General features: G+C 46.1%; 1 protein-coding gene across 1 annotated transcript; it reads right to left on the reverse strand.

The window, feature by feature from the left end:
* On the reverse strand, positions 1–25,107 carry Prpf3 (pre-mRNA processing factor 3). The gene is made up of 16 exons (XM_051157717.1): positions 24,896–25,107; positions 22,183–22,313; positions 19,621–19,767; positions 18,522–18,605; positions 18,088–18,308; positions 15,405–15,711; positions 14,679–14,845; positions 13,688–13,697; positions 11,249–11,321; positions 8,389–8,532; positions 5,903–6,002; positions 5,621–5,734; positions 3,991–4,109; positions 3,677–3,760; positions 2,242–2,303; positions 1–317 (listed from the first exon to the last, which is right to left on the reverse strand). Exons 1-16 carry the CDS (start codon positions 25,038–25,040, stop codon positions 171–173), a joined length of 2,055 nt encoding a protein of 684 aa, XP_051013674.1. The 5' UTR covers positions 25,041–25,107; the 3' UTR covers positions 1–170.

Here is a 25,107-nt window from a genome sequence, read left to right on the forward strand (position 1 = left end):
TTTAAAAATAACTCTTTAATCATATGCACATACAGGATGAAGGCAGCACCAGGCTGTGACTCGGTGTCTCTGTGACCCATCACAGCCTGGCACAGTTCTGAGATCACACGCACGGTGGGGTGAGGTTGGGAAGGAGAATGAGAAGACGGACACACAGGGCTGCAGTGGCCTCAGTCAGTGGACTCCAGCACAGATTCACTCAGCGCAAGGTCCCAGTAGTGCTCAGCCCCATGCTTCTTGAAATGCTCACGAGCCATGTTCTCTGTAGGGCACTGTTTAAATTTCATCTCTCCAAAGCTCCGGTCTTTGGCTGTACCCTAGGTAAGAAGCATTGTATTTATTTACTTATTTGAAAAGAATAGCTTGATATTTAGCCCACACTGCCCTTGAATTGAAAATCTTACCTAAGCGTCCTAACACACCTCCCCTTCCCAGTGTTGGGAACTGAACTTAAGGGCCTTAGTCATGTTAGGCAAGCACTCTACCACTTCAATTTATTTAGAGAGGACACAGCATTCTTTTATTTAATTAATTAATTGCATGTATGACCACAAGAGGGCTGGGAATTGAACTCAGGACCTCTAGAAGAACAGACAGTGCTCTTAGCCCCTGAGCCATCTCTCCAGCCCTACATAGTATTCTTTTAAAAGACCTAGTAACATTTGTGTAGCAATATGCCTAACTGAAGTGTGATTCTATTTTTCTTTTTTTTTTTTTTTGGTTTTTTCGAGACAGGGTCTCTCTGTGTAGCCTTGGCCATCCTGGCCTCACTTTGTAGACCAGGCTGGCCTCGAACTCACAGCGATCCGCCTGCCTCTGCCTCCCAAGTGCTGGGATTAAAGGCGTGCGCCACCACGCCCGGCTTGAAGTGTGATTCTATATGAAATAATTATAACCCATGTCTTAGATATTTGCATCATTATATGTAAGCATTTCTGTCTTTTTCTGTTATTGTTTATTTATTTTTATCCGAGACAGGGTTTCTCTGTGTAGCCTTGCCTGTCCTGGACTCGCTTTGTAGACCAGGCTGGCGTAGAACTCACAGCGATCCATCTGCCTCTGCCTCCCGAGTGCTGGGATTAAAGGCGTGCGCCACCACACCCGACACTTTTATTTTTAAGAGTTATTTTATTTATTGTATATGAGTGCTTTATCTGCAGTAGGGGGCATCAGATCACATTATAGATGGCTGTGAGCCACCATGTGGTTGCTGGGATTTGAACTCAGGACCTCTAGAAGAGCAGGCGGTGGTCTTAACCACTAAGGTATCTATCTAGCCCTCTATTACCGTTTTTAAAGAGAACCAGAGACTTAAAACAACTTTTTTTGCTTCAGTACTGGGGATTGGACCTATGGTTTCAGGCATGTAAGGAAAGCAAGCACTCTACAGTAGCAACAGCACCAGACTTAAGAACTGTTTTTTAAAGATTAAAAAAAAAAAAAAAAAAAAAAAAAAAAATATATATATATATATATATATATATATATGAGATGGCTCAGGGATTAAGATAACTACTGCTCTCTCAGAGGACTCAGGGTTGGCTCTAAGCACCCACATAGTGGTTTGTAAGTATCTGTAACTCCAGTCCCAGGGACCGGACGGCCTGTTTTCTGGCTTCTATGAGGATTAAGGCGCGCAAGTGATGTAAATACACAGATACACCTACAGGGAAAGCACTCACACACACAAACCTTTTTAAACAGTAAGAAATGGGTTTGTGTGTTCTTGTGAGTGCAGGTACTTGTCAAAGGCTTGTGGTCCGAGCCTGAGCTGGAGTCACAGGAGGCTGTAAAGGCCTCCAAAGGGAGCTGGGTTGAGTCTGGCCTGCTCTAATTTATTCCCAACAATACCAGCAAGTCAGGGACATCAAATGACACCCGTATTTCATAGACAAAAAATGACACTGCCTGACACACTGCCAGCATCCAGTCTGTTTTTCTGCAGAGCTAAGGATCAAACTCTAATGCAAGCTAGATAAGCACTTTGCCCCTGGGCGGCACTGCCAGGCCCCACCCACCCAACATCAGAGTCTTAGATTTAGTCCAGGGTTCACTACACCCAGAGGGGGAAACATTTACTCCCCTCTCACACTCAAGCCTGGAAATATATAGTTCCCAGTTGAGAATTTGTATTTCTAATTCCAGTATTTTCCAGCTGGTACATGCTGAAGAGCAGTTACTAGAAGCTGCTCTAACGCCCCAGCTAACTTAGTACTTCAGCACTTCAGGAAGATCACCAACCTCCCACACTAGCGCACATTTGTTACTTTTCTTCACAGCCTCTTCATCAGACTCCTCGTCATCTGGAAAAGACAAAAGAGCTCCATCTTTGTTCTGTGTTTTGAGACAGGGTCTCATATGTGTGTCAGGCTGGCCTCCAATTTAGAGATCTGCTACATCCAGCCCCCAGCTGCTGGGTTAGGGTTGAGACAGGGTTTACATTGTAGCTCAGGCTGGCTCCACTTTGAGAGCCATCTCCGGGCTCAGCCTCCTGGGATTACAAGCTTCAGCCATCAGCCATTGTTATCTTTTCTTTCTTCCCCTGTGCCCCCACCACCCCCAACCCCAATGTCTAGGGCTTTGAATGTGTAGACAATGCTTAACCAATAAACTCTAAGCCTAGTTTCCCGTGCCTGAGCATGGTGGCCTATGCCTTCAGTCCTAGCCCCTGGGAGGCAGAGGAAGGGAGACGTGCTGTGGGGAAGACAGGCTCTCCGTAAGCAGTCCATATCTCCTCTCAGTTGGCATGTGTCCTCAGTTGGTTTCGAATGCAAGATCTTCCTACCTCCATATTCTGAGTGCTGGAGTTATGGGTTGAAACTACTAGGTCTACAGTGATTAAAAACAATTACCAACTTTTTTTCTGAGACAGGGATTCATGTAGCCTAGGCTACTTTAAAATTGCTCCATAAACCGGGCATGGTGGCGCACACCCTTAATCTCAGCCCTCGGGGGGCAAGTGGATCGCTGTGAGTTCGAGGCCAGCCTGGTCTGCAAAGCGAGTCCAGGACAGCCAAGGCTACACAGAGAAACCCTGTCTCGAAAACCAAAAAATAAATAAATAAATAAAAATTTGCTCCATAGCTCAGGATGGCCTCAAACTCCTAGGAGATTAAGTGGCCTCTTTACGTTCAAGGCCAGCCTGGTCTACAAAGCAAGTCTAGGACAGCCAAGGTACACAGAGAAACCCTGTCTCAAAAAGGGGAAGAAAAAAAAAAAAGAAAGAAAGAAAGAAACAAAGCAAATAGACACATGAGTGCCTAGTGCTCTGACTGTACTCTTGCAGGCAGGATTGATAACCGAGACAGAGAAGGCAGCCAGCTGGGAGGAAATCTTTAAAAGGACACACAGAATAATAATTTCATGCAAATATGAATAATACTGCAGTAAATACTTCATAAGTATGTATCAGGACTGCCTAAGTAAGTCAGCCTCGCTGGGCATGGTGGCACACACCTTTAATCCCAGCACTCAGAAAACAGAGGCAGGCGGATCTCATGAGTTCAAGGCCAGCCACAACTATGCAGTGAGCCCTTGTCTCTCTTCTCTTTCTTACACACACACAATTAAACAAACCTGTCTCCGGACTAGCTATTTCTGGACAGATGAGAGAAGAACAGCAGGGCTTCCACGCTCTCCTCCCCAGCCTCCCACTCAGCCCTTCTGCCCAATTCACCATCTCCCTTCGTGCTGGACGTCTGCTCGTCCCACTTTATCCGATGCAGCATCAGACGCTTAAATTTCTTCTGGGCCTTGGGGCCTGGAAAAAGAATTTTGGGAGAGTTGCAAAGGTGACGCAGAACAAAGAATCCAGATGGGCCTGGGTAAGAGAACTAACCCGAGGAGGCAGAGTTCAGCCTCCTCCTCCAGCGCACAGGGAACCGAGGCAGAGCTCCAGTTTCACAGACGTCTCTCTCCCTTCTCCCCAGTGGCAGGCACGCTAGGCTGGGCCGTCTAGAGACAGTTTCTCCCAACCCTGTGCACACTCACCCCCTTCCACCACCACCACGTTGACGTCCTTGTGCAGCACCACCACCCCTGTCAGGTACAGCTGCCCAGCATTGGCCTCAATCTTGAACTTCTTGGATGGGTTGCTCAAGTTTCGAACTCTAGAGCAGGGAAAGTTTAGTTACGTCTTCAGTTTTGCCACCAGAAGCTGCCGGGATGGAATGGCAGATGCAGAAGGATGTAAATGTTGACCTTTCTATAGTCAGGACCCTGGGGCAGTGGGTTCCCTGCCTATGCTCTTGTAAATGCACATCTAGTTCACATCCAAAGACAGGGTCTCACGATGTGTGTAGCCTTGAGCCCAAGAGATTTTCCTGCCTCTGTCTCCCAAGTGCTGGTCTTACATTTCTTCATTGTAAGTAGTTACAATATTTTTCTATGAATGAGAGAGAGGTACATACTACCTACCATCCAAAAATGTTTATAAGCTCCTTGTTCCAAAAGGTAGAAAGAGCTTTAAATTGTCCCCTCTAGATACCTGTAATGTCGATACCATATATTCACCAAACTTTCTAAACAGAAACATCAAAAACTATAAATAGTAATTAACTATAGCTAGTGGTCCTAAGAGATCGGAGAATAGAAAGGGGACTCTTCATTAAGTGCTCCTCTGTGTTATTAGAATTTGTCTGGTTTTCCAACTTGGGCTACCCGAGAACTTGCTGTGTGGCCCAGGTGAGCCTCAAACTCAAAACTGTCCTGCTTTTCCTAAATGCTGGATTTACAGGCATGTATGGTCCCATGTGGTACAGAAAGTTTAATCTGAATAAACACTAGTTTTATAATGATATGCCACTTCCGATAAAAAACTAGTTAATAGGAATAAGCATATCTAAAACATAGAAGGCATACATGAACTTAAGCTAGAAAAATAAAACATTACACCAATACAAAAGTAAAACTGTATTTCCAGGGCACAGATATATTCAGGAGGGTGAAAGGCTTACTACAGTGCATCAGGATAAAGACAGGACCGTGCTTTCTAGAGAAATGAGGTGTTTTATATTTCACAAAGGATGAATAATGCGGTAGGTATGTTTTAAAGCCACAATGATTCTGCCCTAAGCACTGGGAAAATACTGAGAATTTAAGTGCAAGAAGGTCATGATGGAGCACACCTTTAATGCCAGGACTGGGGAGGCAGAGACAAGTGGGTCTCTAGGTTCAAGGCCAGCTTGATCTACAGAGTGAATTCCAGGATAGCTGGGATTATGTAGAGACCCATCTCAAAAAGAAACAAACGTAGAGACAGCTGCCTGTGTGGACACCTACCTACACACAGCTATGTGCCCGTGTGGACACCTACCTACACACAGCTATGTGCCCGTGTGGACACCTACCTACACACAGCTATGTGCCCGTGTGGACACCTACCTACACACAGCTATGTGCCCGTGTGGACACCTACCTATACACAGCTATGTGCCCGTGTGGACACCTACCTACACACAGCTATGTGCCCGTGTGGACACCTACCTACACACAGCTATGTGCCCGTGTGGACACCTACCTATACACAGCTATGTGCCTGTGTGGACACCTACCTACACACAGCTATGTGCCCGTGTGGACACCTACCTATACACAGCTATGTGCCTGTGTGGACACCTACCTATACACAGATATGTGCACCCCCTGTGAAATGTCTTCTTTAAGCTTTTTAATTTTCTTGACCTTTCTCTGTTCTGCTGTAAGTTTTCGGGCAGCGTTGGCCTCTTCGTGCGCTCTGTCGTGACAGGAAGGACATCCACAAGTGAGAAAGGCATTGCAGATCAGAGGCAGGGCTAAGGGAAAGAGAGAGCAACAGAGGACTCTCCCCTCCCTCCAGTACGGACCCCAGGAGGGTCTGGAAGGCAGCATCCTGGCTCCACCCCACCACACCGCACCCACTTACTTCTGTCTCTTTGCCATCTGAGCTCTGACGTGGGCTTCTACCTTCGTGGGGTCCTGGACGGCCTCTGTTCCCAACACTCTCATCAAGTTTGAGATTCTCACTGCGACGAGGAGAGGACAGCGATCAATCTCCCGATCAGAGTTACTTCTCTAGCTAGGACAACATGGCTTTTATTGTTGTTTGGCTGTTTTTTGCTTTCAAACACTGCTTATTTCAAATCTCTGCTCAAAATTCACTTTCTACAATAATTCCTACCTTGGAAATCTCACCTGGTTATCTCACATTTTGTCCAAGTTCAAGCTATCTAAGAAATTCAGCATATTTATATCATGAGAAAGCATGAACTTAATCTTTTGTTTTTGTTTTTTGAGACAGGGTTTCTCTGTGTATCCCTGACTGTCCCGAACCCACTTTGTAGACCAGGCTGGCCTCGAACTCACAGAGATCCGCCTGCTTCTGCCTCCCGAGTGCTGGGATTAAAGGTGTACATCACCACGCCTGGCGAACTTAATTTCTTATTTCTCATTCATCAGCATTAAAAAACCCTCATGTATTTAATTAGTACCCAGTTCATTTACATATTACTAAAAGGGGGATAAAAGGTTGTTTCTCCTCTTTCCCTTAAAAACATTTCTCAGTTGGGCGCGGTGGTGCATGCCTGTGATCCTGGCATTGAGAGGTAGAGGCAGGGGGATCACTTAAATTTGAAGGGAGCATAGTCTACAGAGTAAGTTAAGAACAGCCAGGCTACAAAGAAAAAAGACATTATTTTTATTTTATGTGTGATGAGCACTCTGCCTGTGTGTTTCTAACAGCACCATGTGTGTGTAGTGCTAACGAGGTCTAGAAGGCATCAGATCCTCTGGAACTGAGTTACAGATGGTTACAAGTTGCCATCTATGCACTGGGAACTGATGCAGGTCTGTTCCGAGAGTAAGCAATGTTCTTACCTGCTCAGTCAGTTCTCCAGTCTCCGTTTTTGTTTTCATGACACAGAGTCTCCCTATAGAGCTTTAGCTGGCACCACACTTACCATCCCAGACCCAGACTGAGTGCTGGGAATACAGGTGAGGATCAGCTCTGTATTTGTTTGTTTCTTAAAGGCCATCTTTTTTTATGGGGAGGGGGAGGACAGAGTCTTTTTCTATATAGCCAGGGTTGTCCCATAACTTGATATATAAACTAGGCTGGGCTCTATTTCCTTTTTTAAAAGATTTCTTATGTATACAGCGCTCTGCCTGCATACACTTGCAGGCCAGAAGAGGGCATCAGACCACATCATAGATGGCTGTGAGCCACCATGTGGTGCTGGTATTTGAACTCAGGACCTCTGGAAGAGCAGCCAGTGCTCGTCACCTCTGAGCCATCTCTCCAGCCTCTACTTCTTGATCCTGGGATTAAAAGTGTTTACTGCCACGCCTGATTAATTTTTTCAAAAAAAAAAAATTTTTTTTTAAGACGGAGTCTCTCTGTGTGAAGCCTTGGCTGTCCTGGACTCGCTTTGTAGACCAGGCTGGCCTTGAACTCACAGCGATCCGCCTGCCTCTGCCTCCCCGAGTGCTTCTTTTATATATTCTTGAGATAGGGTCTCACTCAGCAGCTCAGACAGGCCTGGAACTTCCTGTGTAACATGGATTAGACTGGAGAGCCTCCCGCCTCGTCTCCAAAGTCCTAGAATTACCAAGCCAGTGCCACCATACCTGTCTATATGCTGACAGTTACGTTAAAACTCCACAAGTAACACAACTATTGTCTTCAGAATATTTTTGTGTTTTTCAGTTTTTTATTTATTTTTTGGGGTTTTGGTTTTTCAAGACAGGGTCTGTGTTAGCCTTGGCTGTCCTGGACTCACTTTGTAGACCAGGCTGGCCTTGAACTCACAGCGATCCGCCTGCCTCTGCCTCCCGAGTGCTGGGATTAAAGGCGTGCGCCACCACGTCCAGAGTTGTTTGATTTTTTTCAAGACAGGGTTTCTCTGTGTAATAGCCCTGGCTGTCTTGGAACTCACTCTGTAGATCAGGCGGGCCTCAAATACAAATACAAGAGCTGGATTACAGGCGTGCACCACTACCACCTAGATGTCTTCATACTTTTTTTATCCTTCCAGTAAATTTAACAGTCAATACAGCAAGCCATGTATGGTGGTGCACGCACCTTTAATCCCAGCACTCGGGAGGCAGAGGCAGGTGGATCTCTGTGAGTTTGAGGCCAGCCTGGTCTACAAAATGAGTCCAGGACAGCCAGGGCTACACAGAGAGACCCTGTTGGGGCAGGTACAACAAATAATACGTATAAACCCTAAATGATTTCTGTAATGAAATGTTTCCTTCTGTCACAAGGAAACACAGCACAGGTAAAAAGAGAACCTGCAAATGATTCAGAGAAAAAGGGGTTAAAGTGTCTGTCTCTCTAGAAGACATAGACACACACACACACACAGAGAGACACACAAGCGCGCACACGCACGCACGCACACACGCACATACCTTTGGGCTCTGGAGGTGGCATCAGCCCGAGCCTGACTTTCTCTTGCAGTTCTTTCTGTGCTTCCCTCCTCGTTTGCCTCCGAAGTTTCTTCTGCTCCTTCTTTGTAAGATACACACCAAGGGTAACTGGTGTGTCGTTGTCGACTGTCAGAAAAAGACGAGTCAGCAAAGCATAAATCGGAGGGACTCAGGTGACGACCATCATTCGCCTTGAACTCAGTCCTGCTGCTTCCACCTCAAACTGCTGGGTTTACAGACATTTACTAACTGTGCCTGACCTATTGAGTGTGGTGTGTGTGTGTGTGTGTGTGTGTGTGGTTTTTCCGAGACAGGGTTTCTCTGTGCAGCCTTGGCTGTCCTGGACTTGCCTTGTAGACCAGGCTGGCTTCGAACTCATAAGATCCCCTGCCTCTGCCTCCCGAGTGCTGGGATTAAAGGTGTGCGCCACCACAACTCAGCTCCATTGTTGCTTGTTAAGTGGTGAGAGGGTTAATATGGTTGGTTTACTAAATCAAAGTATTATCTCTTATAAATAATATTTTAAGTTGTTTTCTTTCACCAAATGCAACGTGCTAAGAGTAGCACAAGGACTGGATTTGAAGATCTAGAATCATCTAGAATCATCTAGAATCATCTAGAATGTCATTCAGGCACTACTGCTTTCTAAACTTTGTTTCCATGGAATTCAATTTGAAAACCATTAATAATAAATGTTGTGTTGGCAATGCAACTATGCTAACCACTATTCAACCAATGTCTCAATTTCAGCACTAGAAAATGAAGGAAAATCCTCTGGAAGGGACTGGCTGGAGGGATGGCTCAGTGGTTAAGTGTACCTACTGCTCTCCCAGAGGTCCTGAGTTCAATTCCCAGCACCCACATGGTGGCTCCCAACCATCTATAATGAGATCTGATGCCCTCTTCTGGCCTGCAGGTGTATACGCAGGCAGAGCACTGTATACATAACAATAAATAAATAAATCTTTAAAAAAAGAAAAAGATATTTACTATTCTTCCAGGAGACCTGAGTTCAATTCCCAGCACCCATATCAGGCAGTTCACAAATGCCTATGAACTCCAGCTGTGCAGATCTGACTTCCAAAAGCACCTGTATATACATCCATGCGCGTGCATGCGTGCAGTGCATGGCAGGGAGCTAAATGCTAACAGATTCTGGTACTGTCATTACTACTGAAGAATCTTCTGTCTCAGTGCTGATGGTACTAAGAAAGTGACTTAGGTACAGAACTTTGCTCACCAAGACAGGGTAGGTAAGGGAATACTTTCTCCAGGGCTGCAAAATACAAATGGACTGGACATTGTGAATGTAATTCTTACCTGATGGTTTTTCTGTTTTGTTTTATTTTTTGAGATAGGGTTTCTCTGTGTAGCCTTGGCTGTCTTGGACTCACTTTGTAGACCAGGCTGGCCTCGAACTCACAGCGAATCACCTCCAGATGTTGAGATTAGAGGCATGCGCCATCATGCCTGGCGAAAAGCTACTTCTTGCACTAAAAGGGGACCTTCATCCACGTTGTATTAAGGTGCGTCTCTGTATATTCCATTGTTAACTGAACTGGCATTTGCTAACTGATTCTGGCACTGTCATTTCTATGAAGAATCTCCTGTCTCAATGCTATGTAAAACTTGCTCTCCATCATCTCTGACTGGTCAATAAAGCGCTGAACAGCCTATAGTGGGCAGGAGAGTTAAGGTGGGACTTGCAATCCTGGTTTTGGGTGGGAGTGAGGGGACAGGTGAAGCAGAGAGAGAAGAGAAGAAGATAGTCACTGGGCTATAAGGAGGAGATTGCCATGGGGACAGGGTGGAGCAGGAGTGACCAAGGCAAGACTAGAAGACAGCTAGCAGACATGTGGCTGGGAAAGTCTAGAGCAGAGTAGAAGGCTTAGAACAGATGAGCACCTGCCCAGCTATAGTGCCTAATGTTTTCTAACAAATCTAACAGGCCTCTGTCTCATTATTTCGGAGCTAGAGCGGGGGGGGGGGGGGGGGGAGCGGGGGGGGGGGGGGCACGGGGACGGACACTTTAATTCAACATGAATTAGCACACATGTCCCGGGCTAGAGACCTTTGGGTTTCCAACAGACTTGTCACCACCCCACACCCCTTACCCCACCAGGCACAGGAACAAACAAAGAGGCTGACATTTAACAGCAAACAGCTCAGTAACGAAATGTGCCTCCTGGGGGGGGGGGGGGGCACATCTGGAGGGTTAGTCAGGTTTTATTGCTTTGATGCTGACAATGCTAACAGAAGCCAGGATATGAAGACACCAAAACAGACAGCAAGGGAAGTGTTTGGGGCCTGGTGGCACCCTTCTTTGAGCCTAGCACTCAGGACGCAGAGGCAGGAGGACTGCTGCAAGTTCCAGGCCAGCATTCTCTACATAGTGAACTTTAGGCCAGTAAAGCTACATAGCGAGACCCTTACTCAAAACAAACTAATAAAACACCAAAATAAATAAATAAATATTAAAAGCAATAACGAAATGGCAACAGTTTTCAGTGATGGTGGAATCAGCACTATAACAAAACTCCCCCTGTAACAGCCATCAGTGAGGCCTAACAGATGACTCAGTGTTGCTCAGGAGCCACTAGCTGGCTGGACCATTTAACTTAACTCAAATTTAAACTAAAATTTAAGAGCACTTTTATACATAAAATGAATCAATAAATCTTAAAAATCTTAAAAAAAACAATTAAACGCAAAGCTCCCCGCTTCACTGATGCAATTCAGTTTTTAAATATGTAACAGTCCCAGGCAGAGGGCACGCCATGCTGAATCAAGCTCTACTGGCTAAGGCTGCGCTGGGGCCTTGGTTGGACAATCTATACATTACCTGGAGGGTTAAGCTGGGCTGGGTGTTCAACAAGGTTTGTGATTCCAAAATAATCATCTCTCTTGGGATTTTCCTCTGTACTAAAATTGGAGGATAAAGAGAAAACAAGATAATTGGGCAGAGATGATATCAAGTGTAGCCTAGAAACACAACGAAGGGACTCCCACTCTCTCTGTGCTCTAGTGGACTGGTTATGTACTGCCTGGACTATGTACTTAGGTTACACATAATTTTTTGTAATTTTAGTTTTTACTACAAATGACATTTTGTTCAATCATGTACACATATTTTTCAAACTGAGAAAACAGGGTTTCATAAAAGTTGGGCATGGTGGTGCACACCTTTAATCCCAGCACTTGGGGGGCAGAGGCAGGTGGATCTCTGTGAGTTCACAACTGGTCTACAAAGAGAGTTCCAGGCCAGCCAGAGCTCTGTTACACAGAAAAATCCTGTTTCAAAAAACCAGAAGAAGAAAAAAAAGCTGGACATGTTTTCTTTCTTTCTTTAAAAAAAAAAAAAAAAAAAAAGATTTATTATGTATACAGTGCTCTGCCTGCATGTACACCTGCCTGCCAGAAGAGGGCACTAGATCTCATTACAGATGGCTGTGAGGCACCGTGTGGTTGCTGGGAATTGAACTCAGGACCTCTGGAAGAGCAGGCGGTGTTCTTAACCTCTGCGCCGTCTCTCCAGCCCTGGACATTTTTTTTATACTAGCCATGCCCAAACATAACATCAACCTCAGTATCACCGAGAGGCAGCATATTTTTTAAATTTATTTTTATTTTATGTGCATTGATGCTTGCCTGCATGCATGTCTGTGTAGAGGTGCCAGACAGCTCATACAGATCTCTGGAGTGGGTTACAAACAACGGCTAGCTGCCATGCATGTGGGTGCTGGGAAGTGAACCTGTGTCATCTGAAAGCACGGTCAGTGCTCTTAACCACTGAACCATCTCTACAGCCCGAAATGTGTTTTTCACTAGTAACAACGAGTCACCATTGAAACAGGCTGACAAATGGTTAAAAAAAAAAAAAAAAAAAACCATTATGACACAGGCTCCTAAAGTCATGTATCATTCAGAATAAAGGAAAAGACACAAAGTTCTCCAATAAAGCTCCTGCCTGTGTTCATGTGTATGTCGTGCACGTGTGCACACACAAGCGGAGGCCAGGTGGACACTGTCAACCTTCTGTCTTTGGAGACAAGTCCATCCTCACTGAGCCTTGCTGATTTGGTTAGACTGGCTGGCAGTGAGCTCCAGGGATCCTCTTGTCCCTGTCTTGCCTAAGCTGGGATCACAGGCACACCCCCCTGGGATCACAGGCACATCCCCCTGGGATCACAGGCACATCCCCCTGGGATCACAGGCACATACATCCCCCTGGGATCACAGGCACATCCCCCTGGGATCACAGGCACATACATCCCCCAGAGGTTTTCACATTTTTATTTGCTCTGCATGCATTTATGCATGTGTACCATGTGTGTGCCTGGTATCTGCTGAGGTTGGAGGAGAGAGTCAGACACCCTGGAACTGGAATTACACAGGTGGTTCTAAGCCATGTGTGGATGTTGGGAACTGAGCCTAGATCCTTGGGAAGAGCAGAAGTGTTTTTAACTTCTGAGCCCCATACTTGGCTTTTTAACTGCTGACCTCACTTTCTAGCCTGAACAGCAAGTAGCAGTTTAGCAGCCAAGCAGCTCTCCAGTCTAGGCTTTTATTAAAGCTTTATTAACTCTTTATTATGGTTATTTCACCACCAGCCCTAACCCTAACCCCACACACTTCAAACCCTGCACCTACTTGGAGGTAGGGTGCACCTTTGTGACTTACTCAACTAGATAAGGCTCTAGGTCCAATCACCAACACTTCAAAAAGACACCAGGAGCGATGGTGCACACCTCCAACCCTAGAACCCAGACACAGAGGCAGGTGTCCTTGAATTTAAGGCCAGCCTGCTCTACATAACAAGCTCCAGGCCAGCCATGGCTATAAAGTGACATCCTATCTAAAATTCTTCCCTGGAAAACAACAAAATAAAACAAACAAAACTGCAAAAGAAATCAGTTTAATTGAAGAAGACTAGAGAGATCGCTAACGGTTAAGAACACTTCTGCGGGCCAGGCACGGTGGTGCACACCTTTAATCCCACACTCAGGAGTCAGAGAGGTGGATCTGCGTGAGTTCCAGGACAGCTAGGGCTACACAGAGAACTACTGTCTTAAAAAACCCAAAACAAGCTGGGCGTGGTGGCACATGTCTTTCATCCCAGCACTCAGAAGGCAGAGGCAGGAGAACTGCTGTGAGTTCGAGGCCAGCCTGGTCTACAAAGTGAGTTCAGGACAGCCAAGGCTACACAGAGCAACCCTGTCTCAAAAAACAAACAAACCAACAACAACAAAAAGCCAACAATAAAACAAACAAACAGAAATACCCCACCAACCCTGCCCCCCCACACAAAAAAAAAACACTCTGCTTTCCAGGGAAGCCAGGCTCAGTCCCTCGCGCCCACTTGTAAGCAGCTGTAACTCCAGGTCCACAGCATCCAAAATCTCTCTGTCCTCCTCAGGCACTAGGCAAGCATGTAGTGCACACAGATACACATGTAGGCCGACTGTGGCGACACACACTTAAAATTTAAGCACTCCGACAAGATGGGGACAGGAGGGAAGAGCGGGCAGAGTCCTGTGTGTAACATACTGGAGGTGACCAAAGAGGCCCGGCCTCAACAAAGTGGAAAAGAAAGCTGACTCCAAAAGTTGACCTCTGACCTCTACACATGTAGTAGCCATGTGTACACACACAAGCTAAATAAATTTAAAGGGAAAAAATGCAATGATGCACTTTTTCCCTGTCTTTTCTCTCCCCTCCTGGTTCTGGGGCTCAAACCCAAGTGCCATCCACACACAAGACAAGTGTCCAGCCACTACCCTAGGCCGCTGCCCTAGAAATGGATCTGTATAAACATCTAAAATATACAGAGTACAGAGTAAGGAAAAAACCAACTCTAAAATATGCCAAAAGAAAACAGGTCCTGGGTTCATCTCCAAGAAATACAAAAATGTAGACCCACCTTTTTTTTTTTTTTTTTTTTAAAGATTCATTTATTTATTTACCCGCATGTACCCCTGCAGGCCAGCAGAGGGCACCAGATCTCATTATAGATGGCTGTGAGGCACCATGTGGGTGCTGGGAGTTGAACTCAGGACCTCTGGAGGAGCAGCCAGTGCTCTTGACCGCTGAGCCGTCTCTCCAGCCCTCCTGCAGACTCACTTTTGTATTACTTGTCTCTGACTCTGGTATGCTAACCCCAAAAGCTAAAAATACTGCCTGACAGTTTGAAAATGTTTGTGCAGCTGCCTACTCCCGCCGGCTTTACAGTGTAACTTGCTGCACGCCTGCCCTCCCGAGCAGGGCGCACTCACAGGTCAAAGCCGCTGGGTATAATGTAGGAGTCCCACCACTCCACCTCAGGGACGTCGCCGTCCTTCAGCTCCTTCTTAGGAGCGATGAGCGCGAGCCTGGTTGAAGTGTGAATGCCTGTTTTTCTAGCAGCCTGTGAAATCTCTGCTTGCAGCTTCTCCAGCTGAGCCTAAAGGCAGATAAAATGAGACAGGACGGTCAGCGCAGAGTCACCAACATGACACCACCCCTGACCAAAGCCCTTACACCTAGTGCAATGTATTCACAGCTTCTGAGAGGTGAGAAAGAGGAATTCTGCTTTATTTTATTTCTTACTCAGCTTACTTACAAGCCTCACTCTCTCTCTTCACTGCGAAGGGTTTGCAGTAGGTGCGCATTAGTGGAATTCTATAAAAACCCCACCCTGAGAAGACAAAAAGGTCAATTTAACCGACTCTACAGTCAGTCCAACTCTCCCAGGTACGTGGGTTTTCTGTAGTAAATTTAACATCAGGCTATCCTTCACCAAAAGAAGTCAAGACAGTGGTTTTGAACTGTTTCCTCAACTATCAGTCAATGGGAGAAAAATCCTATACAAGCATATGATAGTCAGGAAGAGAAATCTAGTAAACACCAAATATTCAAAAATTACAGCACTTAAACCAATTGTTCATTGTTTTAAATTATGCATCTAATTCCCCAAAATATGGACCTGACACTGTCTTCTGTTAGCTCAGCTTCTAAATCACCTTTGTCCGTAATCGCTGAGCGATTTTCTCAAATTTGCCCTTGTCGTGGAATTTAAAAGTGCGTCTTTGGCGCTGGGAAGGGGCGACTGAGACTCGGGGGTCAAAAAAGGTGTTAGATTCCATATCTTCTGATGGCTTCTCTTTTAACTGCTGCTTGAACTGCTCCCTCTTCACGGCTCGAATGTTGGCCTTTAGGGTGGGCATGCGGTGCGTCAGCTCAATCTCCTTGCCCGTAGCGTCCACAGTGCGGCCTTGCTCATCTAGGATCAGGGGTGTGGGTTTACTTTGATCTTTTAACTCTACTTTCCTGAAAAAACAGCCCACAAAGAAATCAATCTACATACAGCATTAAAGCAAGTAAAACCCAACAGAAGACTAAGGAAACCAAGCCCAACAAAGACAACTGTTAAAGGGCTTTAGGGAAGGAAGGCAGCCTCATTAGGGTTTAACAGAGTCTGGATTTAAAGCACCACAGCAGGGCACTGGGGAGACCTCAGTTAAGAGCACTTGCTGCAGGGCTGGAGAGACGGCTCAGAGGTCAAGAGCACTGCCTGCTCCTCCAGAGGTCCTGAGCTCAATTCCCAGCAAGCACATGGTGGCTCACAACCATCTATAATGCGATCTGATGCCCTCTTCTGGCCTGCAGGGGTACATGCAGGGAGAGCACTGTATATACATTAAATAAACAAACAAACGAGCACTTGCTGCTGCCGTGGAGAACCTGGGTTTGATTCCCGGAGCCCACTTGGGGCTCAGAACTGTCTGTAACTGGTGTTGCAGAGAATCCTATGGCCTCTTCTGACCTCTGAGAACACCAGTTACCCGTGTGCTACACAAATATACATACAGGCTAAATACATATACACGTCAAATTAAGTAAATCTCAAAAAAAAAAAACAGCAGCAAAAAACAAACAACAACAAAACAAGCAAACCAAAACCCAACAATGTAAATTAGTTCTGTTTTTAGCTAGGAGTGAGTAACAGCCATCACGGGGAGGGGCGGGGCTATACCTCAGGACTGGAGCATCTGCACAACACATTCGAGTTCCCGGACAAACGAACTTAATTCTAAAATCATGTTGAGAAAAATTGTCATCTAATTTTTTTGGAAGCAGTCTCTCTGTGTAGCCGTGACTGCTGTGGAACGCTCTTTAGACCAAGTGGGCATCCAATCCAGAGAGACGTCCTACCTCTGCCTTTTAGGTGTGGAGGCTGAAAACAGTCTTTTTTGGGGGGAGGGGGTGCTTTCTTTTTTGTGTAGCCTTGTCTGTCCTGGATTCAAGTTATAGACCAGGCTAGCCTTGCACTCACAGAGATCCGCCTGCCTCTGCCTCCCTGAGTGCTGGGATTAAAGGCGTGCCCACCACCCCAGCTTATTCTCGATTTCTCTACCTTTCCAGCCCCCACCCCGTGCTGTTACTTCATGTGCGTTGGTGTGTTTTGCCTACATGTATGTCTGTATGACGGGTTGGATTCCCCCAGCACTGGAGATACAGACAACTGTGAGCCAAGCTGTAGATACTAGGAATTGAACCTGGGTCCTTTGGAAGAGCAGCCAGGGCATTTAATCCCTGAGCCGCATCGTTTGTGGTGGTGGTGCTGGGGATTGAGACCCGTGACTTCCTGCATGCTGGCCAATGCTCTACTACTGGATACATGAAATACACCTCTATCACCAGGCCCTAATTTTTTTTTTTTTAATTTTATTATTATGTATACAGTATTCTCCCTGCATGTACACCTGCAGGCCAGAAGAGGGCATCAGATGACATTATAGATGGTTGTGAGCCACCATGTGCTTGCTGGGAGTTGAACTCAGGACCTCTGGAAGAGCAGTCAGTGCCCTTAACTTCTGAGCCATCTCTCGAGCCCCTAATTTATTTTATTTATTTATTTTTTTAAAGAAAGGGTTTCTCTGTGTAGTCTTGGCTGTCCTGGACTCACTTTGTAGAGCAGGCTGGCCTTGAACTCAGAGATCCATCTGCCTCAGCCTCCCAAGTGCTGGGATTACGGGTGTGTGCCACTGCGCCCGGCTACTGCTCCTAAATTCTTGAATCGGTCTTAGGATAGCAGATCAATCACAAACCAGACAGGGTCCTGCTGGCCTAGAACCTGTTATGTAGACCAGGCTAGACTCATATTTGCCTCTCTATTCTTGCCTCTCTCTCCTAAGTTAAGAAGTTGCAGATGTGCTACTGTGTCCCACACAAGTCCAACATCTGGTCCCAGTCAAAGGCTAAAGCCTGAGTGGTAAGCGCAGAAACCTGATTCTATTCTTACCTCCTCTTGAAATACTGTTCTACCAATTACATACAAACAGCCAACAAACTCTACAACAAAGCCAAAACTAAATGTAACTGGTATTTACATCAATTATTAAAAATACGGAACTATAGCTGGGCGATGATAGCGTGTGCCTTCCATCCCAGCACTCAGGAGGCAGAGGCAGGAGGATCACTGAGTTTGGGGTCAGTCTGGTTGACAGCGTGAGTTCCAGGGCAGCCAGGGCTACACAGAGAAACCCTGTCTTAAAAATAAATAAATAAATAAATAAATAAATAAGGGGGGGAACTGTAGGAAATTATTTAACATTCTTTGAAGGTAAAACATAACATTCCAGTAAATTGCCTTTACTTCTCGAGAGATCTTAGAGGTGCTAAGATTGGTGAAAAGATACTCACGGGGGAGCTATGCCCATGGCATGGAGATTAGCCAGGCCTACCATGTTGGCATTGCCAATAAGGCCTGGCTTCAGAGCCAGCTGGGCCTGGATCCGGGCTTGTAGTTCAGCTGCTTTCCTTGCCTTCTCAATGGCGTCATTCATAAAAGTAGCGGCCTGGGACGGCTGGATAGTGTTGCCAATGGGAAGCCGCTCTGGCTGGGAAGAAGAAGGCGTCTTTGGCTACAAGACAGAGATGAAGAGAAACGCAGGGTTTGTGACAGGCAGGCACACAGATCCACGCACACCATGGCGCATGCGGTAGCTAACTGGGGCACTTTCTGGACTCTCGTGTGAATGAATGACAACAAATTTTGTGCTAAGTAAAAAAAAAAAAAAAAAAAAAAAAAAAATTTGTGCTAAGTACTCCCTCTCAGAGTAGCGTGGGCACAGTACCTGGGGTGTGGGGGGGCTGATGAAACTCAGCTGCTTCTTCCTCTCCTCAATTTGTCGTGTTGCTGCTTCCATCATCTGTTTGATCTGTTCCAGGGGAGAAACCGCAAAGATTAGTTTTCCCCATAAATGTTTTAAATGAAACAGTGCTCACTTCTACAGACCTGTAAGCTTATGGCTGTTTCCACAACACACAGATTACCCACACCACCAACTAGAAAACCTGTAAGAATAAGCCTGTACGCCTAAGCGTCTGGAATTGGTCAGTCTTTTCCCCCAGGACAGGACTGGTAGGTGTATCAAGTAACACTGTGATGCCTGAGACTCAGACAGTGGAGCCTAGCCCTGGGCCACGTTCTGCCTCATTTCTTTGGATAAGGTGTAAATATCTTAACCTCTCGAGAACCTAGAAAGAGGAGCAGCGGTGCATGCACACTTCCTAACAAAGCCCGACACTGAAGAGGAGGCTGGAGAGACAGTCTGGAGCTAAAGCACCAGTCACTCTCACAGAGGACCTGAGTGCGGCTCCCAGCACCCGCATGGTGGCTCAGAGAGCCATGGAACCTGACACTCTATGAGGCCCCCACATGCACATGTACATATGCATAAAATACATATTATTTTTAAAAATCATGTTTATCAGCCAGGCATGATGGCACATACCTTTAATCTTAGCACTTAGGAGGCAGAAGCAGGCAGATCTCTCTGAGTCTGCAGCCAGCCTAGTGTACACACAGGGAGTCATAGGCCAGAATAAATAGTGAGACCTTGTCTCAAAAAACAGTATTAATCATGCCATCAGCCACTAACTTCCTACTGTAGGCAACCACGGGTAGTGGTACAGGCTGCTTTAGAGGTGTTCCTGTGAGCCACTGTTGTGTCAGTTTCCCATGATGATGCGGCAGGAAACTGGGCAAACAGTAATGTAACACAGCAGGCGCTCAAGAACCACGATCCCAATAACCCTCAGCTGGACCAGTTCTCGTCAAACCAAGGACTGCTCCAACACACAGCAGAAAATAAGCCTTGCCCCAGTGGTTAACACTAATTCCAGTCAAGATCACGGGGAACCTGGACCCGTGTATCTGCTGCTTTGACGAACCTGGAGCTTTGTTAGCATGCCAGGGCTTTCTGACGGAGGCCCAGGGATCACCTCTGGCTCCTCTTCCACTTCCTCAAAACGGGGTATCCGCCGCTTCTTTACTCCTGACGATTCCTTTGAGATCTCAGAGTCATCACCAAACACCTCCTGAAGGAGCCCAAGAGAGAGAAGAGCTGTAGCCCTCCCTACGGGGGAAGGGGAGAAGCAGCCCCACCTCTACCAGCATCCCATGGTTTCCCAGGGGACTAGGACAAGCTCCCAAATAACTACTGGCAAGAAGCAGGGTCTTCTAGACTCTCCAGCAGTGACCACTTCACCCAACGCCATCAATCTCCTGCCCCATCCAAGCAAACCTCATCCCATGTTCTATAATGTTCCCATCCTAAGGTCTCCGCCAATGCTACTGTCTACATTAGCAAAGCCCTTCCTCCTTTCCCACAGAGCCTGTCTAAAACTCACCTCCTCCATGAAGTTTCCTCATTATCTCACCCCACTCTGATCAAACTGTTCTTTCACACTCTCTCAGCACTTAGGGCTTGGTTCGTATTAGATTACATTACATTGCTGACACTGTTTGCCAAGGGTTAGGTAGTACTTTCTCCCAATTAAAACCTAAGTTCTTCCAGAAAAGAGGCTTGTTCTTTTTTAGTATTCCCCAATAACATTTTCTTTTTATCATACAATGGGAACTCAAATATGTTGAATAATTTGCAAAATGAATTTAACAGGACCAAGAGTGGCCAACTGGAAGGGACAATGGGAAAAAGCAAATGTACACACCGGTGGTAGGCTTTGGGTGACATCCCCTCTTCACTAGGAGGGCTCGTGTTTTGCAAGGACATATCCTCAGCCAGGGGCGAGCGCTTCCTGGAACTCCTACAGTTCAAGAAAAAGGACTCTCCCATAATATATTGTGTGGAGTGGGGACTTGAATGGACCAAAAATGGGACCCATATCCCATGCTATCTAGATATCTCCCTCAAGACACCATGTCTACTCCCACCCAATATAGTCAACTCACTCCTCACATGAGCTTGGCACTTACAGCGGCATGTACTGTCCTAACACAATCTTCACTGTGTTGCTCTGTAAAGTATGTGGACTGATCATTTAAGTTTAACGCAAGTCTGAAGTTCTAGAGTCAGTTCTAAATTTATATAAAACTGTACTCAGACTGTATAACCTGCGGCTGATTTATTACAACTCCTAAATTGTAGGGCAATCACCCTATAATGCTCTAAAACCAAAATGGATAGGAATTTCTCCTTGTCGTGGTCCTTGCAGCATGGCCACAGACACCAGCAGACACTGATTATCCTTTCTGTGTCTCAGGAAAAACACAGACACCCAAGTATCAGAAGCACTGCAGAGCGGGCCTGACAGACATGCTGCGTGTCAGCACTCAGGAGGCAGGGCCAGGAGCACCTCCGAGTTTGAGGACAGCCCTGGCTTGGTAGCAAGATCCTGTGTCAAAACTCAGAAGAGTGACTGGAGAGATGCTCAGAGGTCAAGAGTGAGCACTGCTCTTCCAGAGACTAGAGTTTGGTTCCCAACACCTATGTAGTCGCTCACAACCACCTGTAACTCCAACCCCAAGGGACCTGACGTCCTCTTCTGACCTTTATGGGCACCTGTGTGTACACACACACACACACACACATAAATAAAAGTGAATCTTAAGAAAGATCCACAAACAAATGAGACTTACTGAAGACAGAGACAAGTGAACCATGGTGGTCCACACCTGCAACCCTGGCACTGGGCGCATCCCAGTTCCAAGACAGCCTAAGCTAGCTATACAGCAAGACCCTATAACCAACCAAAAATCCAAGAGAGCCAAAGGGAAGTGAGACAGAAACAAAGCACATTAGGGAACTGAGGTAGGAGAGATCAGCCACTTGACACTAATCATATACAAGATGGCCACGACTACACAGCAACCACAGAACGAGCACCTGGTAGAAAAGGGAGTATTTCTAACTCTTTCACACATCACTCAAGGAGCCAGTGACCCTCAACAGGGCACACAGCAATGTAGACTGTATGGTAGTTGGTTTTAGGCATTTATCTGCAAGTACATTAAATAGAAATCTATTAATAAGCAAGTATGATGTCTACAGTCAGGAAGCAACTTAGTAGGCTTCAAGTAGTCCAACATTTTAGAGCAATCAACTTATAGGTAATAAGGAAATGGTGAAAATAAAACCATGTGTGGAAAAAAGGACAAAGCTATCTATTACCTCTTTGAACTACTTCAAATAAACTTTGCTCATAACCAAAAGAAAGTGATACTACAAATCCTAGCCCTCTAATGTCTCAGGATCTCTCTTGAACATTGGGCAGTCTACTTTGTTGTTCCTGGTTTTAGCTCTTTATTTACTTGTTGCACTACTAGGATTGAGCCCGGGCCTCATGCATGCCAGGCAAGCACTCTTACCCTGACCTAACCCAGCCCCACCACTAGGAGCTCTAATAGCTGGTGTCGAGTGTGAGCCAGGTGCGCTCAGCACACTTCTTGTCACTGCAGACACCCCTGAGCTGAGATCGTGAACCGTAACCTACCTTTAGCTCTCGTTTTCTGCTTCTGTCACTGCTGGACTTGGAATGTCTGGAGCTTCGGCCTTCCTCCACAGCCTCAAACAGCTTGTCCACAAACCGCAGAGTAGAGTCATCAAGAAAAGGTTTCAGGTGATCTGACAGGGAAAAAAAAAAAGAGGCCACAGACTGAAAAGGAAAACTATACAGTCCAAGACCAGACACGTAACACAACAGACTAGAATAGGAAGAGAAATGGTTTTACTATTTCTTATTTCTTTATTTATTTTCAGACAGGGTTTCTTGTGTAGTCCTAGACTTGCTTTGTAGACCAGGCTGGCCTCGAACTCAAGAGATCCGCCTGCCTCTGCCCCTCAACCGCTGGGATTAAAGTCTTGTACCACCACGCCCAGCCGCCTCTTAATATCTCCCATCTTCCTCCCTGACCTAACCTCATTTATCTTAATGTTATTTTTCTTTTTCTTTTCTTTTTTTTTTTTTTTTTTTGGTTTTTCGAGACAGGGTCTCCCTGTGTTAGCCTTGGCTGTCCTGGACTCATTTTGTAGACCAGGCTGGCCTCGAACTCACAGCGATCCGCCCGCCTCTGCCTCCCGAGTGCTGAAATTAAAGGCATGCGCCACCACGCCCGGCTTTTAATATTATTTTTCATTGCTTGTTTGTTTGTTTATGTTTTTCAAGACAAGGTCTCTCTGTATAGCTTTGGCTGTCCTGGAACATGCTCTATAGACCAAGCTGACATAGAACTCACAGAGATCCACCTGCCTCTGCCTCCCCAGTGCTGGGATTAAAGGTGTGCGTGACCACTGCCCAGCAGAAATAAAAATGTTGGGTTTTTTTTTTTTTTTTTAGAGACAGAGTTTCTCTGTGTAACAGCTCTGGCTGTCCTGGACTCTCTTTGTAGACCAGACTAACCTCCAACTCAGAGATCCACCTGCCTCTGCCTCCCGGGTGCTAGAGAAAAAAATGTTTTAAGAACTTCTTTGCAGTGACTAGAGAGATGGCTAAGAGCCCATACTGCTCTTGCAGAGGACCTAAGTTTGGTACCCAGAATCCACAATGAGCAGCTTACAATTGCCTATGATTCCAGCTCCAAAAACATCTGATCCCTCTGAGGGCACTTTCACTCATGTGCACACACACCCAGACACATAGTTTAAAACAAAAACTGAGGGGCTAAGAGATGGCCTATCAGTTAAAAGCATGGGCTGCTTTTCCAAAAAGACCTAGGTTCAATTCCTAGTGCCCACATGGAGGCTCCCATCAGTCTGCTGTAACTCCAATTTCAAGGGATGACACCTTCTAGCTACCGACACACTTGTGGGGCATATATATAAATGTAAACAAAACACTCTCACACAAAGAAATAGCGAGGCATGATAACACATGTCTTTAATCTCAGTACTCAGGAGACAGAGACCAATTGGGGATAAATAGTGAAACCTGTCTCCATAGTAACTAAATAGCTGTCTTTGCAGAATTCCCAGCTTATGATGCACTTAATGACCCTGCTGCATGAGGCTTAAAGGTTCTTTCTTTTCCGAGTAGAAAGCAGTGTAAGCAGAGGAATCTGCTTCAACTGAGCATCGACGTTCAAGATGAGGGCATGGGATGCAGCTCGCTCTGCGGAAGAGTCCTTTGCTTGGCAGGCACAAGGACCTGGGTACAATCCCCAGAACCCTAAAAACAGCTTAAGATAAATATCATCTTAACATTTACTATACAACAAATGATGGGAGACTACCAATAATAAGAGCTACCTCCCTGCACCTTTTTCTTTTCTTTTTTTTTTTTTTAAGTTTTTTCGAGACAGGGTTTCTCTGTGTAGCCTTGGCTGTCCTGGACTCACTTTGTAGACCAGGCTGGCCTCGAACTCACAGCAATCCGCCTGCCTCTGCCTCCCGAGTGCTGGGAATAAAGGTGTGCACCACCATGTCCAGCCCACCTTTTTCACGTATCTTATATGTTTATATTTTGAGACGTCAGCCTGAATCAGGCCATTCGGCTGCAGTATATTTCCTATGTGAATTTGACATTCGTGCCAAAGACTGTAATGAATAATGTACTACAAATAAGGGGGGGGGCCATGGCTCAGTTGGTAGAGGCTTGTCCAGGCCCTAGATTCCTCAATCTCCAGTACTGCAAAATCAGGCGTGGTGCACACATGTAATCCCAGAATTCAGGATGTGGGCCAGCGGTTCTCACTCACCCTAAGGCTCCAACCCTTTAATACAGTTCCTCAGTTGTGGTCACTGTCAATCATAAAATTACTTTGTGTCGACTTACGAAGTGTAATTGTGTTACTGTTAGGAATTGTGGTGTAAATACTATTTGACTCCTGTGGAGCCACATCCACGGGCTGAGAACCTCTGAAGGAGAGGAAGTAGATAGAATCCTAAGTCTTGGGCTAGCCTCGGCTACACAGTGAGTAGGAAGCCAGGCTGGGCTCCATGAGAAGGGAGCAGTGCACACCTTCAATGCCAGCACTAAGGAGACAGAGGCAGATGGGTCTCTATGAGCTCAAGGCCAGCCTGGTTCACAGAGCGAGCTCCAGGGCAGATAAGGCTATACAGGAGGTCTTGTCTCAAAAACAAAACAAAACAAAACGGGGAGGGGCCAGCCTTACCTTTCTCTTGACACCGCTAATAGAGACACGGGAAGTTTAAGTCAGTGATGGGAACCGATATACACGTTAGGTCAGAGGACTCGGACAGGTACATACCAGCTGCCTTCTTCTTGTCCATGCCCTTCCCCACACAGTTCAGCGCCGCGGTGACCACTGTGGGCTCTGAGAAGCCCAACACTCTCTTCACCGTCTTCTCTATCCACGGTTTCAGCTCATCCAGCTCTCGTTTAGACAGCGCCATTCTGGGGGAAAGGAGAACGCCAGCTCAAACAGGACGAAATACTACACCTAAAAGCAACCAAGCAAGA

This window comes from Acomys russatus, chromosome 15 (assembly GCF_903995435.1).
Source record: "Acomys russatus chromosome 15, mAcoRus1.1, whole genome shotgun sequence".
Taxonomy (NCBI): domain Eukaryota; kingdom Metazoa; phylum Chordata; class Mammalia; order Rodentia; family Muridae; genus Acomys; species Acomys russatus.

Excerpts from the sequence above, each read along its gene's own strand:
- Prpf3 (XM_051157717.1), bottom strand. The coding sequence starts at position 25,040 with ATGGCGCTGTCTAAACGAGAGCTGGATGAGCTGAAACCGTGGATAGAG. Across the intron at positions 19,768-22,182 it reads GCAGAAAACGAGAGCTAAAG|GAGGTGTTTGGTGATGACTC; the intron begins GTAGGTTACGGT and ends GGGCTCCTTCAG. Across the intron at positions 18,309-18,521 it reads TCAGCCCCCCCACACCCCAG|CCAAAGACGCCTTCTTCTTC; the intron begins GTACTGTGCCCA and ends TCTGTCTTGTAG.